Source organism: Micrasema longulum, unplaced genomic scaffold, assembly GCF_059751315.1.
Source record: "Micrasema longulum isolate JH-2025_06_02 unplaced genomic scaffold, ASM5975131v1 h1tg000559l, whole genome shotgun sequence".
NCBI classification, from domain to species: Eukaryota; Metazoa; Arthropoda; class Insecta; order Trichoptera; family Brachycentridae; genus Micrasema; species Micrasema longulum.
The window spans coordinates 701,161-727,656 of NW_028277755.1; the positions used below are offsets into that span (position 1 = coordinate 701,161).

General features: G+C 32.9%; 1 protein-coding gene across 1 annotated transcript in view; it reads right to left on the reverse strand.

Moving 5' to 3' along the window:
* The window catches only part of OtopLc (proton channel otopetrin-like c), a 147,778-nt gene that overhangs the window by 64,910 nt on the left and 56,372 nt on the right, over positions 1-26,496 (reverse strand). Inside the window, exon 3 of the mRNA XM_088228068.1 lies at positions 20,419-20,535. Within this exon, the coding sequence (XP_088084194.1) occupies positions 20,419-20,535 (117 nt within the window). The remainder of the gene's footprint in view (positions 1-20,418; positions 20,536-26,496) is intronic.

The following is a 26,496-nucleotide window of genomic DNA, read 5'->3' on the forward strand; positions in this document are numbered from 1 at the left end:
ATATGGAAATATCACATACTACGAATACCGATAAAAATATATGAAATGGATTTAGAATAATTAATTGTATTTTCATAATCAATTTGGATACTGTGGAGAAATATTTTCATACATAAATGTAAAAAAGAAATTTAATGAAAATAAGTTGCTAGAAAAACGAGACGTGTTTGGCCTTGGTTGTTGTGACGTCAAGATTCATGATAATGTTCTAAACAAATTTCAATGTCCAGGAACAAATGAACATGAATCGTGACGTATTTAGGGGCGTGGCCAATGGAATGACCGTTTTTTCGGGAATTCAAAATTACAAATAAAAAAATATTTTTTATGCTACTAAAAATTGGCAATTTTTTTTTTGCAATACTGGACAGTATTTCGTAGACCTTTATTGCTTTAAAAATGTAGAAAAATAAAATATTTCCCTATTCTGATCAGAATGTTGTATGTAAATTGATCACTTAAAACATAAAATAAGCAACTAAGTCACAATTTAAGAGGCGTGTCTTCTTAAAAACGTATTATTACAAAATAAATCAGTTTTACAGTATTTCTGTTTCCATCAATCACAAATTGCAAATGTGTCGTCTTAAATAGCGCGGTGCGGCGTTCAGTACATTAAAATTGAAATAATATAATTTATGATACCCATAATAAAAAGGAGACGTTATGTAGAAAAAGAAATATTTAGTTTTAAAAAGGCTATTTTAGATACAATGTAAGAGAACATATACATGTATTTTTAAGATAGGTTGAACATCTTTGTCTTTCAAATATCCCGGTTTGACCAGTAAATAACATTTTCTTAAGAAAACCGCTGGGTTTTGCTAAAACCACGTTACAGGAAACATTATCTTAAAGTCGGTATTACATAAACTGGATTCGTTCTGAGATGGGTAATTTCTGACACTAGGAAAGTAGATGGCACCTACTTATGGAAGCTTACCGCCCATTTCCCTGACCCGTCGTGATAAATGGAACAAGCCAAAGGGAAAAGGTGCTAGAACGTTCCAATTTATCCTCCATTTTACAGCGTATTAAGGTATTCAATTCAAAACACAAAGTTATCCCCTATTCAGAACAAACCTAATGCAAACTATGATTTGTTTGTCGATTAATAATAATGTATAAACCCCCCAAATAAAACTAAGCGCTGCACGCATAACTTATTTATAACAAAAGTATGAAATCTATTTTTTTAAAGGTTTTTAAAAAATTATTAGTCTTTTGATACCAGCTACAATCAGACATTGTGTCCATCCGCGTGAGTATCATAGTTAATTGCACGCCGCGCAGCTTCAAATATTCCTATGCCACCCGCTACAACCGGACATTGTGTCCATCCGCGTGATTATCTTAGTTAATTGCACGCCGCGCCGCTTAAAATATTCCTTTTCCACCCGCTACAACCGGACATTGTGTCCATCCGCGTGATTATCTTAGTTAATTGCACGCCGCGCCGCTTTAAATATTCCTTTGCCACCAGCTACAACCGGACATTGTGTCCATCCGCGTGATTATCTTAGTTAATTGCACGCCGCGCCGCTTCAAATATTCCTTTGCCACCCGCTACAACCGGACATTGTGTCCATCCGCGTGATAATCTTAGTTAATTGCACGCCGCGCCGCTTCAAATATTTCTTTGCCACCCGCTACAACCGGACGTTGGGTCCATCCGCGTGATTATCTTAGTTAATTTCGCGCCGCTATAAGTATTTCTTTATCACCCGCTATGACTAGGTCTAGTGTCCATCCGCGTGATTACTTTGTTAATTGTCGCGCTACATTTATGTATAGGTACTGTCCATCCAATAACGCCAGTGAAATGCCCGAAGTTCGCTGCAGAAGGCCTTCTGCGTTATGCGTATTGGTGGCGCATCTTTTAGTGTCAAATGTCGGGACCCAACATCTACAGGAACGAGAAACGACTGGAACAGGTTGGTGGCTTCCCTTCTTAGTCTATTTTCCTTGTTAAAAGTTGTGATTGCCGATTGACACCGCATACCGCATCGCTACGAGAATACTCACTTATTTTCAATCAAATTGTTAATTTAAAAAAAATTGTACTGTCAGCGACACGATATTCCAATATCCTTATTGTATAAATCTATAAATGCTTTATCCGTTAGAGCTTAATTATGGTCCAAGCTAGTTTCTCAGCATGCGTCTCTATCTTAATATAGAAATAAATTGGAGCATGTATATAATACTCGGGTCACTAGTGTAGATGGACTAGCTCTCTCTAAATTCAAAAATAAATACGGGAAAAGAACACTAGAGTACAATATACCAAAAATGTATAATATGCTCCCATTAAATATAAAAATCAAAAAAACCTATCTGGCTCAAGAGAAAGACGTCTGCTGAAAATCTGGCTTTTAGAACGTGGTTTTTCATATTTAATTTTTTTGTGTTTTTCTTTTTTATTTGGACAATATTTTTATTTTTTTTATTTTCGATGTACATGGGAATATTTTTTTTTCCATAGTAATAAAAGTTCTTCTATGTTATAGAATTTCAGAGATAAGATTATGTATATATATATATATATATATATTATAACTTAACTATAAGCACCTGCTGACGAACTGCATTTTATGCAGTTCAGTAGGACTTGATAATTTATATTTTAATTTTTGTATGCTTTTGATAAATAAAAAAAAAAATATATATATACAGTCCACTTCACTCATTATATAGAATATCGTATAGGCCCTAGGGCTTCGCCCCCGCTATTTGGCATCCGCAGGGAAAATTGGTTTACCCCAGCAGCACTAGTTATGTGTAAATAATGTGTTTTTCGTTAGTAATTTCGAAACAAAATACACATAAATGTTTGAAAGGAAGTAATCGCCAAGAAAAATAAGAAAGAAAGAAAATATATAGTTAGGAGACAAAGTCCGTCAACGCTTGATAACGACACTTGGGAAAGAAATAAATTTATTTTCCAGTAAAAAAAATCCATTTAAAACCAACAAGGAAAACATTAAAAGCATTAATTTAAATTTATTTTTACTTAACTTCTTTAAGTTTGTTTTAATGATCGGGTCTTTCGTTTTAAGACTAAAACTTCTTGGAAATAATTAAGAATGAATAGATTGAACAAGAGGGTCTATCTTAGACGTGAACTTTTTCCAAATATTTTTTAATACTAATCCAATAACGGAACGTAGACCGAAATATAGACGAAATAAATTAAAATGGATTAAAAGGAATTTCAATTAAAAACGCCAGACAAATAAAAGAAAAAGCGCTTAGATCTATCAATTTTCCCCGACCTTCTATTTAAATGGATTACAGAGCTTAAGACATAATTGAAAAGAACATATTGACACATAACATTTATTGAATGGATAAAAAAAATAATTAAAAGGATTTCAAATGGATTAATTTTTTTAATAATTAAACGTCCACATGGAATTAATAAAAATAGATCATTTGAAGAAAGAATTGGAAACATTTGCAATAGGCCAGCAGTGGAGAAGGCTGAAGAAAAAATAATTGAAGGTTGTATAAAAAAAAAATATTAAAACACAACACAGATTTTCAATGGTTATTTTTTGTTGTAAGTTTTTTTTTGCTGCGTCAAAACGATTTCAAATAAATGTACAGATTATGTCCCACCTTTAGGACAAAAACGAATAAAAAAATCAACTTTTTGGGAAACTGTAAAAGAATAATGTAAATTGTGACACCTTCGTATTCTTTCGTCGATTGTTTCGTATTTTTCAATGTAAACATCAACTTTTGAGTTAAAAAATTGCACCGAAGGCATTTGGATATGAATCTATAAAAAAAAGCGTAATAAAAATAAATTATTATGAGTTTTAACAAGACATTTATTTAATGAGGCATTATTAGATTGAAAAAACAAACAAACAATGCATTTTGATAAATAAGATAATGACATAATTTTTATTAGCTCAGATCATGTCACTAAACACATGTTTTTATTTATTCACGAAATGACATAAACTTACTACGCCATAAGTCACTACGATTATCGGTAAGTCGGAACGAAACAATCACAAAGATAAATCGGTCGATTTTATATTTTTAAAAATAAAGTAAAGTTGCCATTTGTATCGGAATAAAATCGACTCAACCGGCTATCGGTCACTATATGTTAGCCTGCGTTGCGTCCTTTACACAGCAATATGAACACAACACTAATACCGTATGACACGGAACCTAAATTCTCCGAGTAACAAAGAGACCGATGTAACGGCTGTGTCCTATTTTTTTTTAAATGCAGAAAGATGGATAATGTTCATTGAAGTCGTTTTATGATCTTAACTCATTTGAAGGATTTTTTGAGTTAAGTCGTTTTCGTCCTAAAGGTGCGATGTGGTCCTAATTTATTACACAAAATCAATTCGTCATGATCGTAGAACAATGACGCATGTGATTTTCTAAAACTTTATATGAGAGCGGTTTAATTATATTTTTTACACTTTAACTCACAACTTGATAAGATTTAATAATAATTGGGTTAGTCATGTATATTTGGTTTTTTTAAACCCAGAAAAAAGCCTTTATATGTATAACTTTTTGAAGATCAAATCAATATAAACGAAAGTCAATGTCGCATTTTTCGCACATCAGTCGTTGTTTTAAGCAGTTAATGGGAAAATATTCTAATTTCAGTTATGCAATTCTTGTAAAAAAACAAACAAACCAGCACGCCGTTTCCCCGTAGGAGTAAGCAGAGGATAGAACGCCACATCACTATGGCTTTGCATACATACCTCCCTTCCTCTACATTCATACATCTTCTAACGCACGCACGCCGATTATTCCTACTTTTGACATGTCCATCTTTAAGTATTTGATGGACTTGATCGTGCCATGCCTTTCTCGGCCTTCTTCGTTTTTTGCATCCATCAACATTCGCATCGTAGGTACTTTTAGCCGTTCTTTTGATATTTATTCGCTCTACATGTTCAAACCAACGCAGCACCCCTTTTTTATTCTGTCGATAATGCTTGTCTCAGCCTTACATAGTTTACGGATTTCGACATTTGTGCACATATCATACGTCTTTTTACCACACATTTGCCTGAGAGATCACATTTCGACAACATCCAACATACTTTTATAATTTTTTTCCAATTCCATACATTAGGGTTGGCAATAAAGCTCCGTTGTGAACTGCTAGAGTGACCCTTCAATCGCTTATTTTCTAACTCATATAGTGTCCAAGCGTCTTGAATGCGGAATCATTTTCCATCGACAACAAAGATATTTCTACAATAACTCTATTTAAATTAGTTAATAAAATAAATAAATATATATAAAAAAAAGCGATAATAACGTTAATTCACAAAATGAATCTAATGATAAATTTAATAAAACTACAAATAAATCAGATTTTTGTATTTTAATTCAAATAAAAAAATATTGTATTTTGTGTAAAAATTTATGCATTTTGTATTTTAATATTTTTTTAAAAATTCGTTGCTTTTATAAATTTAGAAAATATTATTCAAGTTAGTATTAATATATATCTCCACCAACAAGCTACAGATAGTGGCTTGGTGGGATCTAAGTTACTTATAAAAAAAATGTTAAAAGTGTTAAAATTTATTTTCATGATAATGATAAAAAAAAAAGTTAACACGAATGCCGAATATTTTTGATGGTTAAGCACACAAAAAAACTGATTTCTGGCCGTGATAAAGTTTAAAGTTACAAAATTATTTTCGAAAACGTATTACGAAGTTCTGACGATAGCAGGATCTCATTACAGATGTGTGACGTGTTACCGACATCCCCTTGCACGTATTGGAAAGGCAATCTTTGGTAGAAAAATATTCGCATTACCACCAGCCCAGCTTTGACAGGATTTTCCCGGGAATATATTGAGAACATGTCAATGGAAATAAAGACATTAAGAAGACATTTTAAAGAAGCCGAGGAATGATTTGACAGTAAATCTGAAAACGAAGATAAGAAATATTAATCATTATTTCTCTATAAGCACCGAGTGGTGCATAGGGCACTGCATTGGTGCACCAAATACAGCTTATTTCGACCATCTGTTTTTTTTTTTTTTTTTTTTTTTTTTTGTAGTTGCAAATTATTTGTACCTTGCTTTTGTTATGTGCAAGGTTTTATCGAATACATTTATCTTTAAATTATATTCCGTTGACTTCAAAATTTTTCACCGTAGACTTACAATAATAAAAATAAAGCAGAATCAGAATAAACAGAAAAATTCTAGAAATATTACATTAACAAATAATAAAAAATAAAAAAAAAGTAAAAGTTGGACACAAAAAAAAAAACAAAAGGAGCTAGATACCACCATTGAATAACTTAGCCTGCTTGATCGTCCCTGTAATGAATCGAACGGTCTCTCTTCGTGTATCATTACAGTTCAGGAGCTCAGCTAGGTTATTAGTCGCAGCAATCCGAGTGTTTATTTTGCATTCAAGCTCCCACCTCGGCCTATCAAACATTGGACAGTATACAAGAAGATGTTCCACAGTCTGCTCAGTGATGCCATCACATGGACAGCAACTATCGTCTCGATATTTTTAAAACTGAAAGGCGTGGGTTCTTATTATTAGTTTTAATCCAACGGTGGGAGCTTCTTTGCTCCATAGGCGTCCACACGGTACGGCGGTCGGCTTGCAACTTTCGACCATCTGTTACAAAAAGGTAAGGTGATCAGTCTTGCGCTTTAGGTGCCAGTCTAGTGAAATATTGTAGTAAACCTTTAAAATTACGAGGAGGACTTAATATCTCCAGTCGATTTCCTTTTTCAGTATATTTGACCTAGTCGAAAACACTCGCCCTGTATTCTGGTTTATTTCACACGCAATACTGTATTTTTCACATTTTCACATTTTTTTTTCACATTTTTTTGCACCACAACAGGCCATGAGGCCTAATTACAGGGGTGAATTACATCACAGAGCACCCAGGCTTGAGAAAAATCACATTTTAATTTTTGTGTCCTCACCGGGAATCGAACCCGGAACCTTCCGTGCGTGAATCAAGCGTCTTGACCACTACACCACGGAGGGCGCCGGCCTGGACACAGAAAGGTTAGTAAAAATAAAAATTCAAACACAATATTGAGATTACACCTAATGGTGTGACTATCAAGACTAGGAATTGAAGTACGTACTACTACTGGTATATACAGAATTAATTGTTTTATTTTATTTTTTTGTTATTATTGAATCATATAATTTTTTTGTACTCCCAGTGCCGCGATCATGAACGGCTATCTTCATCTGTATATACTGAGACGGTATAAACAAATATCGATATTTATGTATGAAAGTGTGTATATTTGTATAAAAATTCAAAGTATCTTCGTCGGTAATCGGTAATTGAACATGTTAAGAAAAAAACAATGGAAACATATTATATTTTCATACAGAAAACTTAATTTTACTTTGTAGATACAATTAAAGATAAATTTCAACTTCCCATCAGATTACGTACCCAAGAGTTACAATAAATTCATTTTGGGACAGAAAAATATTTAAATAAAGGTATGGTAATAATATATAAATGAGTAATGAAATGTACGTACTACCGATAAAATATAGCAACTTAAGTATATAATGGAATGAAATTAAAACAAAGCATTTATATAATAGGGATATCTGAGGTAAAACAAAAACTGAAAACTAAATTTCACCTTCCACGTACCTAATCAAGTAGTAATTTTTAAAATTCAATTAGTATTTTTTTATCTTAATATATATATAATTCCTCTGTACGTGTGATATCACTGAACTCCTCCTACACGGCTTAACCGATTTACGTGCGGTTTTCAGAGAAATATAGATCTTTGCGCTGTGGGTGTTCGTAGATATAAAAATCTTTAATCTAATATGTAAAAAAGAAGCAAGGAGCATAAATGTTTTATTCGTCGATCTACCAGGGTTGCAGTCGAGGAGAATGCATTTACAAAAAAAAGGAAAGATGTTGTTTTTTTGTGTGTAAAAAAAGTTTGTTTTTGGATGTTTACCAACAGCATTTGTTTTTTGTGGATCTTCATCAGATCCTTTCTTAAAATTCCTGATAAATTCTACCCATTTATTTATTTTTACTGGATTTTTAGTAATACTAAAACAATATTAAAATCAACACATTTAAAAAAATCGTTTTCCTACATAAGTACACCCCTATGTTGGTGAGACGACCGGAGTTAGACGTTTGCAAAAAGAATGCCATATATGAAAAAAAAAATATTTTATGTTTTGGAATTCAACCATAACCAAGTACTATGTACCTGCTTAAATCCACTATTTGAAAATCAACAATTTCCAGTTATGGAATTTAAACACAAACAAGTACCTAGGTACCTACTTATCAATGAAAAGTCTTTTTCCAATCTTATAGCAGGCAAGCCAACGTTCGGGCAGGACGACGTCTGTCGGGTCTTCCGGTAGCCTGTTGTACGCACTACAAGCAAGGTACAGCAGAGACCTTAGACCATGCCTTGTGGTGCGTGATCCAGGTACGTGAATATTTTGACTCTGTCGCGTATCATAATGTTGGACGCCACGATTGAAGATATAGCCAATATTAGTGAGAGAGTTTTAATTTTCGATTTGAAGCAGCGTTTTTGCGATCTCATAAAACGGTATGACCAAAAATGGGAGAATGTCAATAAGTTTGTAAATGTCTTTAACATGCGTTTCCATTTGTATACCGTATATGTTTCTTATATATCTATTTTGTATAACTTGTATTTTCTGTGGAAAATTCCCAGATGCACGACAAGCATACCAAATGAGTGTATCATTAGTACTGAACGGCGTAGTGAGATCGGAAGAACTCCCTAAACCTATAAATTATACCAGTGATCTAAGAGATTTAACATAATTATAATAATAAAAATACTTTATAGTTTTATTCCACTTTTATTTTAAAAAAAAATAATTAAAAAATTACCAGTGACCGGGTATCGTCGTGACCGACATCGTCAGACTGGTGAGAGACTAAACAAATTTCTATGTTATATACAAGTGCAAGCAGGGGTTGTAAATCATGATTTTATATCATTATGTAAATAAAAGCATTTAAATTTAAAAATATATATAAATAAAAGTGGAATAAAACTATAAGTTATAAGTTTTTTATTATTATAATTAAAATGCAGTTCCACCAAGAAATGTCAGTAGAAAAACTCAATATATTAACATAATTAAACTGGTGCATCCATGAGAGCTGTGAATCTATGTAGATTCTCAAATATTTTGTCATATCAGTGTTTTCAAGAGCGATATTGAGATGAATATCTCGTTTTTCACCAAATATAATATATATTTTCATTCAGTTGGTCTACCAATGCTGAGCTCTATACGCCATTAGGTGCGGATAAGGAAAACGATAAAATATCGTTTAATTCACATTTATAGCAAAAGAAGTTTTTTTCTTAAACCGGGTTTACGACATGCCATTGGCTGGTTTAAGTGATCACTTTAAATACTAACATTCATCATTTTCCCAATGTTTAAACATACATATAAACTAGTTATATTTTTGCATATCGACTGTGTTCAGATCAAAGACATTAACCCATAATTTTGGAAAAAGAGAATTCATTATTTCAGATGTAGGTATTTAGAACCAATTGCATAGATTTTATACATATTCTAGCCAAATAATTTAAGCAAATAGACGTTAGCAGTTCAAATATTTTTTGATTGAATGTATATAAGATCTACTTTTTTAGTTTAAAACACATTTGAAATAGTAAGACCGATTTTTCAGAATTGTGGTTCAATGCCTTTGACCTAAACTGGGTCTATACGATTTATATAAATATTTTTTCTCGAATACGTTAAATAAAATTACATAAATAACACCATTTATTGCTTTGAAGGGGTTGTCATTTATAAACATGTATGTACAAAAAGTTTAAAAGCAGAAACGATAAACCATTGGCTTAACTCTTATGCGTTGACTTCTGTGCTTTAAAAGAAGCAGGTTATAAATTTTGTAAATGCCTAAATTTCCATATTCCCTCCTCAAAATGTTTTTCCTCTCTGTTGCGAAATTCCGTAGAAGGGAAAGGTGGTTTTGATAGTATGGGCGTATTGTCGTAGAAAACAGGCAATCGACGCCGCGACGCAGGCGCTTTTACCGGTAAATAGCTTTAAAGATGAATACTTTGCAGTCGTTGAGGAGGCTATCATGGTTCTGCTTCCGTTTGTATCGACTTATCAAAGTGAGACTGCCTTTTCAGCTTAAGCCTACACTAAAAACTAGTTCAGAAACCAGATTGGATGGCGCTTCAGATCTCCGTATTCAAATGTCGGACATTAAACCTAATTTGAGTGTTATTAAAAGTAAAACTGTAAAAAAAAGAGTGATGTAAATGTATTTGAAGTGAATATTGTAATCACTAGGGTATGTTAACATAAGTAATATATTTTAACGCTGTGTTTGCCAGTAGGTAAGATATAGCCAGTGGAAATAAGTCTGCCATTACATCATATGAAACTGTCTAGACTTTTTAATTATATTACTACATCTTAATTAATACATCTTTTTTATTATTTTTTTTTACAAACATTTTGGTTATTTTGTGTGGGCGCTTAAAACGAATTTAGGTCTAGATACCAATAGGTGATAAAGCATTTTGAAGAATACAAGAGTACCTAGAATAATGAAGATCTCCGGGCTAAAGTCTGATTAAGGATTATGATAAAATAGGATCTTAATCCTCGGATCTTATTGCCCGACGCGACGCAGAGTTTTTCAAACAATTACGTTTGTACAATATTAATGGAGAATCGTGTTTTAATTACGTAAGTGGAGCTTAGGATAATTACCTTTCTCATGGTTTAAATTGGATACGAAAGCCAGTTTGGCATCCGAAAAAAATAAAGCCCCTTTCATTAGAAGAAATTACAAATTTAATTTTTGAAATAATTTTAATGATATAACTGGTCGAACAATAAGGAAAGGTCTCAGCAAAACATCCGTACGAGGTTTTCCCAGAGCACGAATTTTGTCATACCCAAAACCCGTACGACTTTTGCTCAGAGACTTTTCTCATTTATCGCACCGAATGTTAAATATTTTGGAAGAGCGTATTAAGCTCTCAAGGACAAAAACTATTTTCAAGAAAGGAGTTAAGGACTGGATTTTCCTTAGTGGGAGGGAATTTGAGTAGGAAACTCCTTGATGATTTTCCGAATGTTTGAGTTTACTGTTTACCATATATTTTTTTAAATTTTTTAAATGTTTTTGATCCTATATTTGTGGTGATATACTCATGTGTCTGTGTCAACTAATTGCTCGTCCCATCTTAACACAGGACTTCTAGTCCCATGGAGTTGGAACTTATGCCTCAAATAATGTACAATAAATTTATGTATGTAAATAAATAAATAAATGTACAAAAACAGTATGTACAAAATATATTGTCAATTTCTTTATTTATTAGTGTAGTACACCCATGCACACACCAAAAAAATGTTTGCACTTAAGTTAATAATGCAAATTATGTAAAATATAACAAATGTCAAAGATAAAAAATGAAAAATTTGTTTATAAAAAGATCAATTAAATATCTGCTTGTCTAAATATTTCTATGACCTTTGACTTAAATTTACATTTTAATAAATGTTATAAAATATTTGTATATAACCACTTGCCGACTTTCCTGTATCTACCGGTTTCAAGATGTACCCGACTCGTCAGGACACCGATCAAACCAACATGCAAAACCCACTATACGGCTTCACTATAGTTGTTGCACAAACATATAAAACCAAGATGACATGCATTTTAATAAGCACATGCACTGATTAAATTATGAAAATATTTTATGATATAATATGTATTGTTATTTGAAAAATAGTTGAAAAAAGGGGAGGGGATGGAAGGTGACCATTACAATGGAAAATCGTATAACGGGCTATACTGAAAAGTTGTTTGATTATTGATTTTCGGGCACGTCTCAAAACCGGTAAATAAAGAAAAGCCGGTAAGTGGTTATATATAATTTAATAACATTTAGTAAAATGTTAGACCACAAAGTTAATGCTTTAAATATTAATAATAAATTTACATTCATTGTCATGAAAAACATCAGCCTCGGTAAATCTATAGTTATATTGCTCGCATATTCTAGGTAGGTATTGTAGATTGTTTTAAATAGTTCGTTGACACGTTGTCTGTGTAAAACAGAAGATTATATCGTGTCGGTCTAGATGGCACACGGAATGGAAGTTTTTCAAGTAGATAAGGGGAATCAATTTTATTGTTTATTAATTTGGACAAAATAACTGGTCCAACATTAATTTTCGAATTCGGAGAGTTTATTCTGGTTAACAGGTTTTTAAAATGACAAACAAAATAAGAGCAAAATGTCGATTTTGTTGAAGTTACCTAAGTAAAACTACATTGTTTAACACAAAATAATGTCAATCAAATGATATTGCTATATTTATATAAACTATAAATATTTTGTGATACACGAGTACACTGGACAAGTGCTTTCGACTCGATTGCTGCTAAATAAATAAGGTTAAACCAAATAAATAAATCGAGTTAAAGATAAGCCTGTCTCGTTGTGAAGTGATTGACGCGTTCACCTACCATCCTTGAGGTCCCGGGTTATATTCCAGGCAGGGTGGACGAGATATACAGATTTAAAAGGTAATTTTAACTGCAATATGCCATTGTTTCTGGAATGGCACCTGAAGCGCAAGACTGATCACCTTACCTTCGCGTAACAGATAATCGAAATACATTGCATTTGGTTTACCAATCCGGTGCCCTATGTAGCACTAATTGCGAAAAAGTGAACGATGATTATGATGATGATAAGCGATATTATTTGCTTACAATTAGTTGGTACATTTAATAATAATTTACAGGGTTAAAATAATTTACAAACAATGAGTTGTTATTAAAAAATATATATATTCATATTCTTTAGTAATTTTACATTTACAGTTACAGATTATTTAATTGGTTTAATCCCTTAATTATTTTATGAATAACTGCGACATTATATTATAATATATGTGGTAATTATTACTATTATTTTCAATCTATTTATTTATTAAAATCTACAGTCATGTACAATAATACGTTTATAATATAATAGATACTTAAAACTAGACTAAAAATGATCTCAAACTTATAATTATCAACAATATTTTGAGTTTGATTCGACTCCCTGGGTAGCTGTTTATATTAACATATTACAACAGAGATGAAGAACATTTAAGATAAGGTAATATAGAAGTCTAGGCATCTACAGGGCTTATGACCTGTCCTCAAAATATTGTTGATAAATCCACCTGGTCCATGAAGAAGTATAGAAATTGAAAAAATAACATTTTCAGGCGTTGCCTAGTATGTAGGTGAAATAATTCAATTAGATGAATCTCCCGCATAAATAAAGGTTCCAGCTCTTTAATTTCACAAACAACAACAGATGAAAGAATTGAAGGGCTATAGAAGTTGAAATATAGGCAGAATGGTGAATGTTACACAGTGTGTAAAGTGGCCACTTAAACCAGCCATTGACAGGTCATAGGCCCTGTAGATGCCTAGACTTCTATATTACCTTCTCTTAAATGTTCTTCATCTCTGTTGTAATATTATAATTATCAATATACGCAATGTGTCATAAATAAAGTTATAAAACCATAAATAAAATGTTTGTACATATTTACCATTGTATATGTAATATGACAATATATATCTAAAACCCTAGCATGCCTAGTTCCGAGATTTCTTGGTTGCGAAAAAATATTTTTTGTTCCTTTAGCAACATTATAAATGAGGAAACTACCTCAAGATAATGGGGCCACTCAGCGGTTACATTGTACGCCCATACATAATATAAAAGAACGTGACTTTTACAAATCCAAGTTTTATTCTAGCGAATGATTTATCCGAAGAATGGAGTTAAGTTCCCGGGGGTATCACCTTGGCGGTCCATATTCTTTATCCCGAAGGTCCCGAATATCGCCAGTTGCCTACACAAATAAAACGAGGGTGCAGATGGGGAGGGTGGAGGGAGGGAGCAAGTTCAGAGACCTCGGTAGCCTTATTCTCGTTCCGCGATAAAAGAGACCGCGTGAAACTTTGAACGGAAATACAAAGATATTTATTTTTAAATAAATATATTTTTGTTTTCATTTACGTAACACAAATTTTGAGATTTCTGGAGTATTTTCAACTAGTCCTACACAGTGAAATAATTAACACAGCCGGACCGAAGGGGGGATTCGAATCCCCCACAGACCGATTTTAATTCGATAACTCAAGTATTTTTAAAGCTATTTGCCGTATATTTTTTGAAAGCTGTTACAAACTGCAGGTCATAGGTCACGCAGCCGAGTCACGAGCCATGCGATGCGCCCGAACGTAAATCGGCACATCCCAACCGCAGGTTTCGACTGAGCCGAAGTTTCGACCAATTTCTGGGCGAAACGGAAACCGCAGTCGAAATTAGTTTTGGCTGGCCGAAACTGAAACTTCGATCGGTCACTTATATATACCTTGTGGAAACCTAGGTGTCACAGATGCAGTATTCTCTGGTTTCTACAGTATCTATGCATGCATCTATGCATACAGTATCTAAGCATGCATCTATGCATACAGTATCTATGCATGCATCTATGCATACAGTATCTATGCATGCATCTATGCATACCGTATCTATACATGCATCTATGCATACAGTATCTATGCATGCATCTATGCATACAGTATCTATGCACGCATCTATGCATACAGTATCTATGTATGCAGTATCTACGATTTGGTGATTTCAATAGCACGTACAGCGGTATTCCAAAAATCATTTCTGTACAACGGACCTAAACTGTATAACCCGATACCGTGTGTTCGGAAATCTAATAAACCATCAGTATTGAAAAAAACAATTACAATTTGGTTGACCGACATTAGAAGTAAGGAATCTGAGAATTCATTAAGGGGATAGACATCTAAATATTGTGTAATCCCCTTGAATCATTTATAAATTTATCGTATATGATAAGATTAAGAAAGGGTCTCTGAGATGGTTTGGTCACGTAGAACGAATGGAAGACGAGAGAATGGTAAAACAAGTATATATGGCAAAAATGAACGGCAACGTTAGACGAGGACGACCAAGGAAGACGTGGCATGATCAGATAAACCAAAATCTTAAGTCTGGTCATGTCAAAAGCAGACAGAACCGAAGGGCATGTATGACAAGATGTATGAATGTGGAAGAGGCTAGGATTGTATGCCAGGATAGACGTGTGTGGCGGTCCATTCTCTCTGCCTACCCCTACGGGGAAATGGCGTGATGGTAGTAGTAGTATATTTTGTATGCGCAAATATATATTTATATATTTAATTTTGTTTTTATATAAACGTAAACTGTACTTTTTTTCTTCTCTTTTGGACTATAAATGTTTTTCTATTTCTTCAATATTATTTTTATTTATAGGAAACATATTCGATAACCATATTTGCCGCAACAAATCGGTTTCTCAGAACAGGCATTTACCCATATAGGAGCCGATTGCAACATTAGGCATACTAATATTTCTGGCTTGCCGACCCTTCATATACTGAGCCTACTCCTAGTACAAGCAGAATTTGCCCGAGTGTCTTTTGTGCCATTGTAAAATATGAAATGTATGAATAAATCAATAAATAAATAAAAAGACAGAGGAAAGGCAATTGAGGTGATATGGGCACGTTGGACGCAGAGCGCCCGATCACACTGGGAACCACCATACTCGTATACCGCATCTAAGAACGTGAGTCTCCTGGGTGTGGCCACATGCACGGAAAAATTGCTCGTTGCCGAACGAGAAAAGCTGCCCGAAGGAGCACACTGGGAACCAGGTGATATACAAAGATCTTCCTCGACATTCAGTCGGTGCAACCGTGTCTCTATCTTCCGGTTTTGCGTTTTGACCCTGCCTGGGGGGAGTTGCCTCCCGTTCACGCTGGGAAGCCTGACTGCGACAGATGCGGGTAACGAATCAGCGAAAATCGTGGTAACTTGTACGTTACGAGGAGTATAGTCAGTGCGATTTTGTCACACATATTACCATATACTGCTCCATTTGATCGAAATAAAACTTCTGAGCATAATATATACATCTCACCGTGTATTGGTTGGTCTCAACCAAAAGAAATTTACCTAAACTAGGTAATGCCTGAATGTATTTATATGTTATTATACTTCTTGGACCAGGTGGATTTATCGACTATGTTTTGAGATCTTTCTCGAATAAAAACCAGAGGAAGAACAAGGAATCTGTGAGTGTGCAAAGAGATAACTAGATGCAAAGGCACGGCCTGGGAAACATCGTCCAGGACAGAAAGATCTACATCCTGAGGACGAGGAGAGCTGACCCCAACGGTCTATGCAGACAGTGAAATGACATGGAGCCAGGAGAAGAAAAAGGCTTTAACATACCTTAATAAAACATAAATCATCTTGCGTCAGTACCATAGTACACTATATCCGTATATCTTAGATTTTTACCTTAGAAAGATATAGGTACCTGAGTAAATCACGCAGTTCGGGTGGTCAGAATAAGTTAGGAAAGGCGAGAAAACGCTAAATTTCCACGCCTCGGGTTAGAAGCTGCACCACTGGGCGGTCAGCGGGAAAGTAGCAACAGTTGCCCTTGCGGCGGGAATCTAGCCCTTACTTCCTACTGTGTACCTAGTGCAGTAAACTCAAGTTAGCGTGACAGAAATACATAAATGAGAAAAGACACCATTTTGCATGTGTAAAAACACGTGGAAATTTATTTCGGTTTCAAGTGGTTTCCATTTTCAAAACTTTTACACGTAAAGTGACTTTACAATGTTGTAAAAATAAAGTAAACGTGTATTTGAAGCGCCAAAAGTAAGAAAAACAGAAGAGTTTTAGGAAAAATTACATAAATATTTATACTGCATTTTGTTACTTAAAACCGACGAAGACTAGTTTTTATTGTTGGTATCAAAACCTTTTTTCACTATGCGGTATTACGTATTTTTATAATAATTATATATACGTAAGAAAAACCCTCAGCCGCTAGTTTTTAATTTTTAATTTTTAGTAAAATTTCTCTTGCTTTCAGCGCCTTAACTGAAATAACTCCCTAGAAGTTTCCAGTAAAAATATTTACGTAAAACTACCCTTTGAAAATACAGAGAGCCCGGAATCAGTTTATGTTATTAATTTCAAATATCAACCTGGCACATTCGTCAGCAAAACAGTTTTTAGTTTTTTTTTAATTCATAAACACAGTTGTATATTGTATTTTTTTTAAATTATGTTGTTAATACACTCATCTTTTTGTTTTCATTTTTATACCTATTTTTATACTATACTTCTTAACACTGTTCATATCTTTTATTTCTTTATATTGTTTTTTTTTTTTAATTTATGTTGTTTATATACTCATCTTCTTTTTTTTTATACCAACTTTACTTCTAAACATTGTTCTATCTTTTGTTCTTTATATTGTATTTTTAAAATTTTATGCTGTTTATATAGTTGTATTTTATATAATTTTCATGTATGTAAAAGCCTTATAGGCGTGAAAAATTAATAAAATAAAAAAAATATTTTTAAAAAGTAATGAGATACAAAAACCCGCTAAACCGAGAGACAAGCTTTTCTGCAGGTTTCATTTTTAACGGGGATAGATGTAAAAACAGGTTATATAAGTTTATAAATCAATGTAAATAGTATTGAAAAAACGAAATAATATGGATATTAAAATTAAATGAAATCGTTAAAAATACACATAAAAAATGGAAAAAAAACAAATTTTTATGATTTTTGTTTGGAATTTTTGTCCGCGACCGCATGCCAGTATATTACATGTTCAAATAAATCATCTTAACTGTGTAAAAAAAAGTGGGTGTGGTGTGTGTGTGTGTGTGGTTCACAAGAAAAGAGTAGTTAGAGGCTAAGTCGAGTGGAAATATGGTCTTTGTGCAAGGATAATATACGGGGACATTTACCCTGACACATTGGAATCTAATCCATTCATAGAAAGAGAACTTTACTGTTTGTGTTGAACTGAGATTTATGTACTTAAAATATTTTCAGTGGACCCAAATATTTGTAGCCTAGTACTGTTTTTTTTATATATGAAAAATTCGTGAATTAATAGAATTTGTAATTCATATAATAATTGCCTTATTAGAACAGATGCGACCGATATATTCAACTGGAATAAATAAAATTATATTATGAGAAATTCGCTTATTTATACATAATTATCGTCGTATAAAATTTATGAATTACTAAGTGAAATTTCGTATGAAAATGTAGAATATTTTAAGTATTTATTTTAATAAAAAATGTAACATGAACGAAAAAACGGATAAACTACATTATAAATAATAATTGGAAAATTATATTATGTTCATGGAATTTCCATTTTAAAATTACACATGATACGGAAATTTAAAAATAAATTTAGAATATTTGTAGATATATTTCAATTTATTTATTTATTCATTCAAAATTACACTCGTTTAAATGAACTTATTAATGCTTTGTAGGCTGTGCCCGTTTCAAACCATAATAATTAACAATAAAATATTCATAGTAAAATTAATTAGATTAAAATATAATGACATGTGATGCAATAGAATAACAATCCAGAAAAACAAGGTATAAGTAATAAATAATAGAATTCCAAAGAGTACAATGTAAAAAAGATAATCGGATATAAATATTAAAATATAAATTTTACAAATTAAGATTTATACATAATTAAATAAACAAAAGTTTGAAATCAATAGAAAAATAATATATATATAAAAACATAATTGAAATGATAATTGAGATATGGTTTCTAGAAACTCACTCTACACTGTAGTAAGAATATGTGTTATAAAATCGCTTTGGCAACTTTTACCGATATCCCTTATAAACTTTTAAATATTTTATTGTACCTGTTTTTTTTGTTGTTTTTTTCTTCTTAACACTATTTTTAATTCTTAAAGAATCAAAAACAAAACAAACCTTTGAGAAGTTAAAGAGCACATATTATTTAATAGTTTATCGGGACAAATATGTTAAATACTGTATGTAATGTAATTTTATTGAATAAAGATTCTTTCTTTCTCTCAATTTTTTTTTTAGACAATTATTTGCATTCTTATGATTTACACAAATATTTTAATTTTAAGGACCATTTTCTACGTGTTGTAAAGTTTACTTGTTTGTTTACAATGTAAACAACTCACTATTAGAAAATAGGCATCGAGTTGTGGCAGAGTGGGGTTTGAACCTCGGGCCTCTGATATGCGAGTCCGTGACACTAGCCACGAGACCACAACCCGGGTCTTCGATTGCTATGAATCGTTTTTTGTAACGTGATTGGTAGATCCTCTACGATGATTGAGCCTCTTGAATATAATTATTCCAATTCTAATATCGAAAAAGAAAATTCAAGCTGAACTAACGACAATAAAGATAGGTAATTCTTTTAAGCTATGAATTTCTAAGAAAGCGATGCCGTAATCTAGCGGCCGTAATCACCTAATTTCATTAATTTATTTTTATAAAACCGAGACGTACCTACTGAGGGAAATGAACAATCTAGACAAACTTAGCATTATGAAATGAGTATATCTCTTCGCGACTAAAACAGTGGGGGTGAAGATGGATTGGTATGGTTTAGCTCGAAGTCTTATATGTTTATCGACGACAAGTACAACAAACCATCACGCCGTTTCCCCGTAGGGATAGGCAGAGAGGATAGAACGCCATAACACTCTATCTTGGCATACAGACCTCGCTTCCTCTACATTCATACATCTTCTCATGCACGCACGCCGATTATTCCTACTTTTGACATGTCCAAGAACTTTTGAAGAATTCACATTGAACGTAGACCCCGATTGTAGGTATATTTTGAAGATAAGGAGTCATCGAAAGTCGAAAAATATCGTTTGGAGGAGAGTAAGATGTTTGGAAATCATGAAATAAGCAACAAAAAAAACATGATTTCCTTACAAATCCAATCAAAATTCCGTCATTTTTTATAAACCAAATCACATTTCTACTAGTTTTTAGGCACAAAAACGTACACCGCTACACGAGACAAAACGTTCACAAACTGTTAGAACCGCTTTGACGGCCGTTCTGTAAATGACGGCGCCACTGTTTTACGATTTGCTCACAATCAAAGGTCTCTAGGAAACCAGAGCTACTGGTTTGTAGTTTGTGCAGACATCGTTTTAACGACGTCATCCACCGTAACATGACGGCCGCTAAACAACGGCACCTTAGCTCAACCGGTTTATTGTAGTATAGTTCCGAAGTACCAAACAACGCTGGATTATGTCGACCATTGTAATATTGTGGCGAAGGGTGGCGAAACGCATCAAGTAGGATTATTTCTTATTACAATTGACAGTTCGACAATGGATTGTTAGGGTGTTAGTGGTGATACGTACGCTCCAATGGTGTGTATGTGTGCTTGTGGGGCGCGGGAGGGGCGGCGTGGGGGCGGGGGAGGCAGCTGGACCCCGTGGTACAGGGCCGGCGGCAGAGACAACATCGGAGTGGGCAATCTGCAAAGAAAGATAAATGAAATATGCATAAAACGATTATTTCCATGTCTGGGCAGATAAAGAATACAGTTCTGTGTGTGAAATAGAATCAGAATACTGGATGGGTGTTTTCGACTCGATGGCAAAAAAAAAAGAAAAACTTTAAATAGTTATCCACATTTCCTCAACTCTTTCATCTGTTGACTTTTGTGAAGAAAAAGAGCTGAAACCTTGTTTTTAATTTGATCAATGTAATAAAATAAAAATTAAACAAACGTTGCCTTGCATATTATGAAATCAGAGGTGGAAAAATATAAAAACCACCTGAGTCTTAAAACTCATTATACAAGTGTATGAATAGGAAATAAAAGAAAAAAGAAACACAATTTTAAATAACAATGTTAAAAGTATGTCCAAATGTTTGCAAACAGGCTGGGTTTCCTCCCTAGGGAGTTACTAAGATCTAAATTTATTGCAACAGAGAAGGAAAACCTTTTTTAAGTAGCCACTTTACACATTGTGTAACATTCACTATTTGGACAAACTCAAAACATTGATGAATCAACTAACATAAGAAGTTAAAAAATTGAAAAATTGTGAATTGGTTCAGCCAGATGAATCTCACCCACATGATAAAGGTTTCAGTTCTTTTACTTCACAAAAGTCAACAGATGGAAGAGTTGAGGAAATGTGGATGTTCTAACATAGACAGAATGGTGAATGTTACACATTGTGTAAAGTTACCACTTAAACCAGCCAATTACAGGTCGTAAGCCCTGTAAATGCCTAGACTTCCATATCCCCTTCTCAAAAATGTTTTCCCTTTCTGCTGCATCAAATTTTAATATGAATGACTTCCTAGGTAGGAAATTCAGCCAGTCTGCAAGCATTTAGACATATTCAAAACATTGTTGAGATGATTTTAATCTATAAAGAACTTTCAATGTACAATAATGATTTTTTGAAAATAATAGTTTATTAAAATATTATATTTGGAACTATCGATGTTTTTGTGTGCTCTAAAAGAATGTGGACTTGAGATTTTTATTTCAACTAAAAAAACATTATTATGGCGAAAGTGGACTTAGGTGTTTTATTCACGTGTAAAATAGCTCCTGTTTTCATCCGGTGTTTTATTCTCTAAGGTACAGATATTTGAAATCATTTTGTTTAAAATCAATAAGAAATATAACATATGTAATATAAGCATGTGCTTTTATAATGTGTAAAAATATATTTTGGCTCCTTTTATGTTAATATTTAAGTTAATAAATGGTAGAAATGCCGTAAGTAATTTCATTTGAATATGAAGATGTAGTAAACCCATGTGTTTGACATAATCATATATGGCAAGGAAGGATTACTCTGAACTCTGAGTGAGGTCATGGCATATCTACTGCTACATTATACGGTATGTTTTTGGGGAAGGCACTTGGAGAAGATAAACATGAATCAGAATATTACCATAAATTATGATCCTAAATGTTCCTGGGTAAAAGCTAAGTTAGTGGGATTCTATGGTCCTGGGTCCTGGGACAGATAAGGAAGGTGACGGGAAGGTCCCACGATTTATTGACCAAAAGAAGTGATATCAATTCAGAATTATTTTTTCTTTAGACATTTCACAGTTATGCATTTCAACAGATTGTGGAATAAATGCATATGGCATTTATGAACTATCATAAATGGTCATAAATTTATGGACACCTATTTTTATACAACAAAAAAATTAGCACATTGTGTAGAATAAAATTTTACATATTAAAAAAAATAATTAAACCTTTTTCAAATTAACTTTGCATATGTACTTAAAACAAATGGATACAAGATAATATGACCGATTTATTTGCATAATAAATTATAATTAGATCCGAAAAATCACTGTTTTAGTAATAAGAAAATATAATAAAGTTTGAGAACCAAGCACTATTATATAACATGTCAACAAAATTGTACGTGATAAACAATAAAACAATAACACGATTATATAAGCCCTCCTTTCGGCATAATACATAATATTTTTTAGTAGTAAAAAATAATTTTGGCGGGCATTTCCAACGAGATGTAAATAACTCACAATTATTAAATGAGAAGTTATGGTATAGTGGAGTTCGAGCCTCGGGCCTTTGATCCCCGAGTCCGCGACACTAGCCACGGGACCACAACTCGGTTCTGTACCTAATTCTGGCAGAAAAATTGTTTTCTTATCACCAGAATTCATCATAAATTTTATATAGTTCGTGTTGGACGTTATAACATATAATAGGTAGGTATGTTATGTTGAAAATGTAAAATGGCGTTTTTGCCCCAGCTCCTGGACTGGCAGCTAAAGCGTGAGACTGGTCATCTTACCACCGTGAAAGAACAATGATCAAGATACGCTGCGGTTGGTGTACCAATCCAGTGCCCTAATTAATAGGCGTGGAAATAGAATAAAGATGATGAGGATAAAATAAATGAAATATTATTTACTGTCAAAATGGTTGCATGGAAAGAAGTTACCTATTTTGCACTTATTTTGCCCATTTTCGGTCAATTATTTTACTTTAACCGAATTTAAAAATAACTTTCTTAGATGCGATCTGCTAAAATCGCTTTAATTAAATTTTATCAACTACCTTTGGTTTAAAATCTTCTCCTTATATTGCGTTTTCAAATTTGAAATATTACCTGTTATTCTTTCTTTTTTCTCTGCTGCATTGACATGTTTTTTTATACGTTTAACTATTTTTAATTACTTATATTGTATATGTACGAGTATATAAAATCAATATATTATTGCTGCTTTTACTATAATGTGTCATTAATTTTGAAGATGTTTTTAAATTGACTTAAATTTATTGTCTTATTTAAAGATTCTTCTCATCGTTTCTTTGAATTCCTTAAAATATGTGTGTGTATATTTATGTTTTTCTCTTTTTTAAAAATGTTATTATTATTTTTACAACTGAGCATGTTTTTCATTTTTTATTTTAATTCTTAACTTATAATTACGTTTACAAATTTTCTTTATTTTTTTTACTTTAATTTGAACTTTTAAACAACTATTTATTTTCTATTTATGTTTTTTTTCCTTCTCTTTTTTGTACTTTAATTAATAATCTTTATAATATGGAAACTTCACTGGTCCATTAGAGTTAAGTCTAACTGTGTAAAATATAAAACTTTGTAACTGTACTGTATGTTTCCTAAATAAAAGAAGATAAAATAAATAAAAAAAATTATAAAAATGCGATTGGGGCCCTAAATTAATGTTCAGCGAAAAGAACAACGAAAAAGGATCCAGAAATACTATCCTTAAGTTATATGTGGCTGCTTTCTCCTCAATACGGGGATATTAAGCGAGCAATGTAGTATCGACTATCAGCCCAGGTTTGTGTTTACGGTTATGAGAATATTGGTCAACTTAACCAGTATTTAGCTCAGAGTTACGACTAACTGTGGTTAAGGGTCACAAGGATTAATCCAGCGTATACCGAAACTACAGTTGAGGCGAAGGGAAAACATATAAGCTGTGATTAACGTTTAACGCGTGTTTAGATGCGGATAGATTAAGGATCATCGAGATGAAGATGTCGTAAATTTTAATGCCAAAAGGTTAATCTAGTGAAGGGAGAAGTGCCCTGAACTTTATGATAGAATAATTAACTTTGAGTTTATCGTCAATAAAAATGGATACATGTCCCTCGAGATATTATATTACAAAAATGCCGCTTTATAAGTTATCAACAATATTAATACAATGGATAGTTGACATTTATCTTGAATTTTATATACAGAGTAAAATTAGTTTTTCCCATGGACTGATACTTGAATCGAAAGACTGATCATCTTATCTTTATGTAAAAAAAAATATATGTATGAAGATGCATTACAGTTGGTGTTAGGTGCGGAGAGATAAATTATAATTTTATTTTTATGTCTCATAATATTATTAAGTATACATAGTTGTATGTAAATACTAATTTTTAACGAGCACTCAGTTTGTATTATGAATGACACCTTTTCAGAGTAAAAATAAAGGCTTCGGATGAGCATAGTCAACCTGTTACCCTACTGAAGGGCTCAGTTGATTGACCCCGAGGGACAAGATAGGTATATTTTACAAAACCAGGCAACCCCTGTTTTATTATTTTCTCTTTTTGCAACCCCTCTGTGTGCCAATTACGAAATAAAGATTGCTTGGCATAAAAATACCACACGCGAAATCGTTAAAGAAATAAAGTTTTTTTAAGAAACGATTTATAAAAAAACAAAATAATAAACTAGAACTAGGTACCGTCACGCGATTTCCCCGCAGTGGTAGGCATAGACGAGGGAACGCAACGTGCGTATGTCATGAAATATTTTCTTTGCTTTTTCCACATTTATATGTACACCTTGTCATACATGCCATTCGTTTGTATCTGCTTTTGATACGATTGGCATGATCAGACTTAAGATTTTGGTTTATTTGATCATACCACGTCTTTCTTGGCCGTTCATCTTTTACATTATCATTTATTCCGACCATATAATGTATATCTGTTTGATCATTATTTTGTCTACGTGACCAAACCATGTTAGTGATCCTTTCTCAATTCTATGAACTATACTTGTTTTAAATTTGCATTCTTTTCAGATATCTTCATTCATAATCATGTTATATATCGATCGCTAAATTTAGGGAGTACTGGAGCTTATTTGGGGTTCGAACTGTCAGTAGGGTCGCAGTGAGTCACATCTTGCTGGAGGCTGTGATTCTATAAAATGCTGCGAACGCCCGGTTGCATTCCACCGGCAACACTACCGACTAGTCCAACTTGTTAGCGTCCATGTCGCGAACCCTGGGCAATGATCACAGCAGATAACGAGAGGATGAACGGCGAGTTTCTGGCGCCTCAAAACCAACGAGCTAAGGGAAGGTAACCCCGACAGAAAAATCCACTACAGAAGGTAACGGGAAACCACTATGGTTATCTTTTTCCAGGAATCACTACGGCAAGTACATCAATAAGCTTTATATCTGAAGCACTAACTTTGTGGTTAAATAAAATAAATAAAACAACTTTGTTTTTAACCACTAATTTTAACAAGCTTCTTTGTCAAGGTTACGTAAACCTTGACAAAGAAGCTTGTTTGCTTTGAAACCGGTCGGTGAAAAAATTAGTGGTTAAAAACAAAGTTGTTTTATTTATTTTATTACATCAATAAGCAGTCGTCCTGGCTGCAAAATATAAAAATAGCGCAGGACAGATACATATGCTTTCGCTGTACTGATCGCCAACGCCGGGGGGACCCGGCATGGCACAAGAAGAAGAAGAGCTTATTTATAAGAAAAATAATATTCTAAACAGGACAAAATTCATATAGGACCTGTTAAGTAAACGAAGTTTAGTACTAAATCCTTGCAACACAGTTTTCAAACAGTTTACCAATGGGCAGTTCTCACGGATTTTTTTATTAATAACTTAATTTGAAAAAATCACGAAGCAATCTGTACAATTCCAATTGAAATCTGAAATGAAATGAGAGAGACATAAAGGATTAAACTCTAGTCATTTGAATAAAGTGAAAAACAAGAGATTCATGACGTTATCAAGTATGACGTCATCGGATGATGTGTGACGTCACCGGCATTATTTTACATAAATGTCAATGGTTTTTATGGGGAAACGAGTAACTATAGCTATTTATTTCTATAGGTCGTTTGTTTATATTTACGGCGTTTAAGTCCTGTCAGTTACCAAAGGTTGTTACGAGATGTGGTTTATAAGTCCAGAAATACATCAAAAGATATGCTGAAAGAACTATTTTTAATATACCTAAGAACCTGATCCTGATAGTGGAAAAGCAGTGGTGTCGGGCGATTAAAAGTATTAAAATATATTCAAATAAAAGCTATGCTTACAATAATACATAATAAACTGTAAGGTCCGTCATGATAAATCGGAATATATTTTTTTAAAATTAAAATAAAGACGAAATTTTATTTGTTTTCAG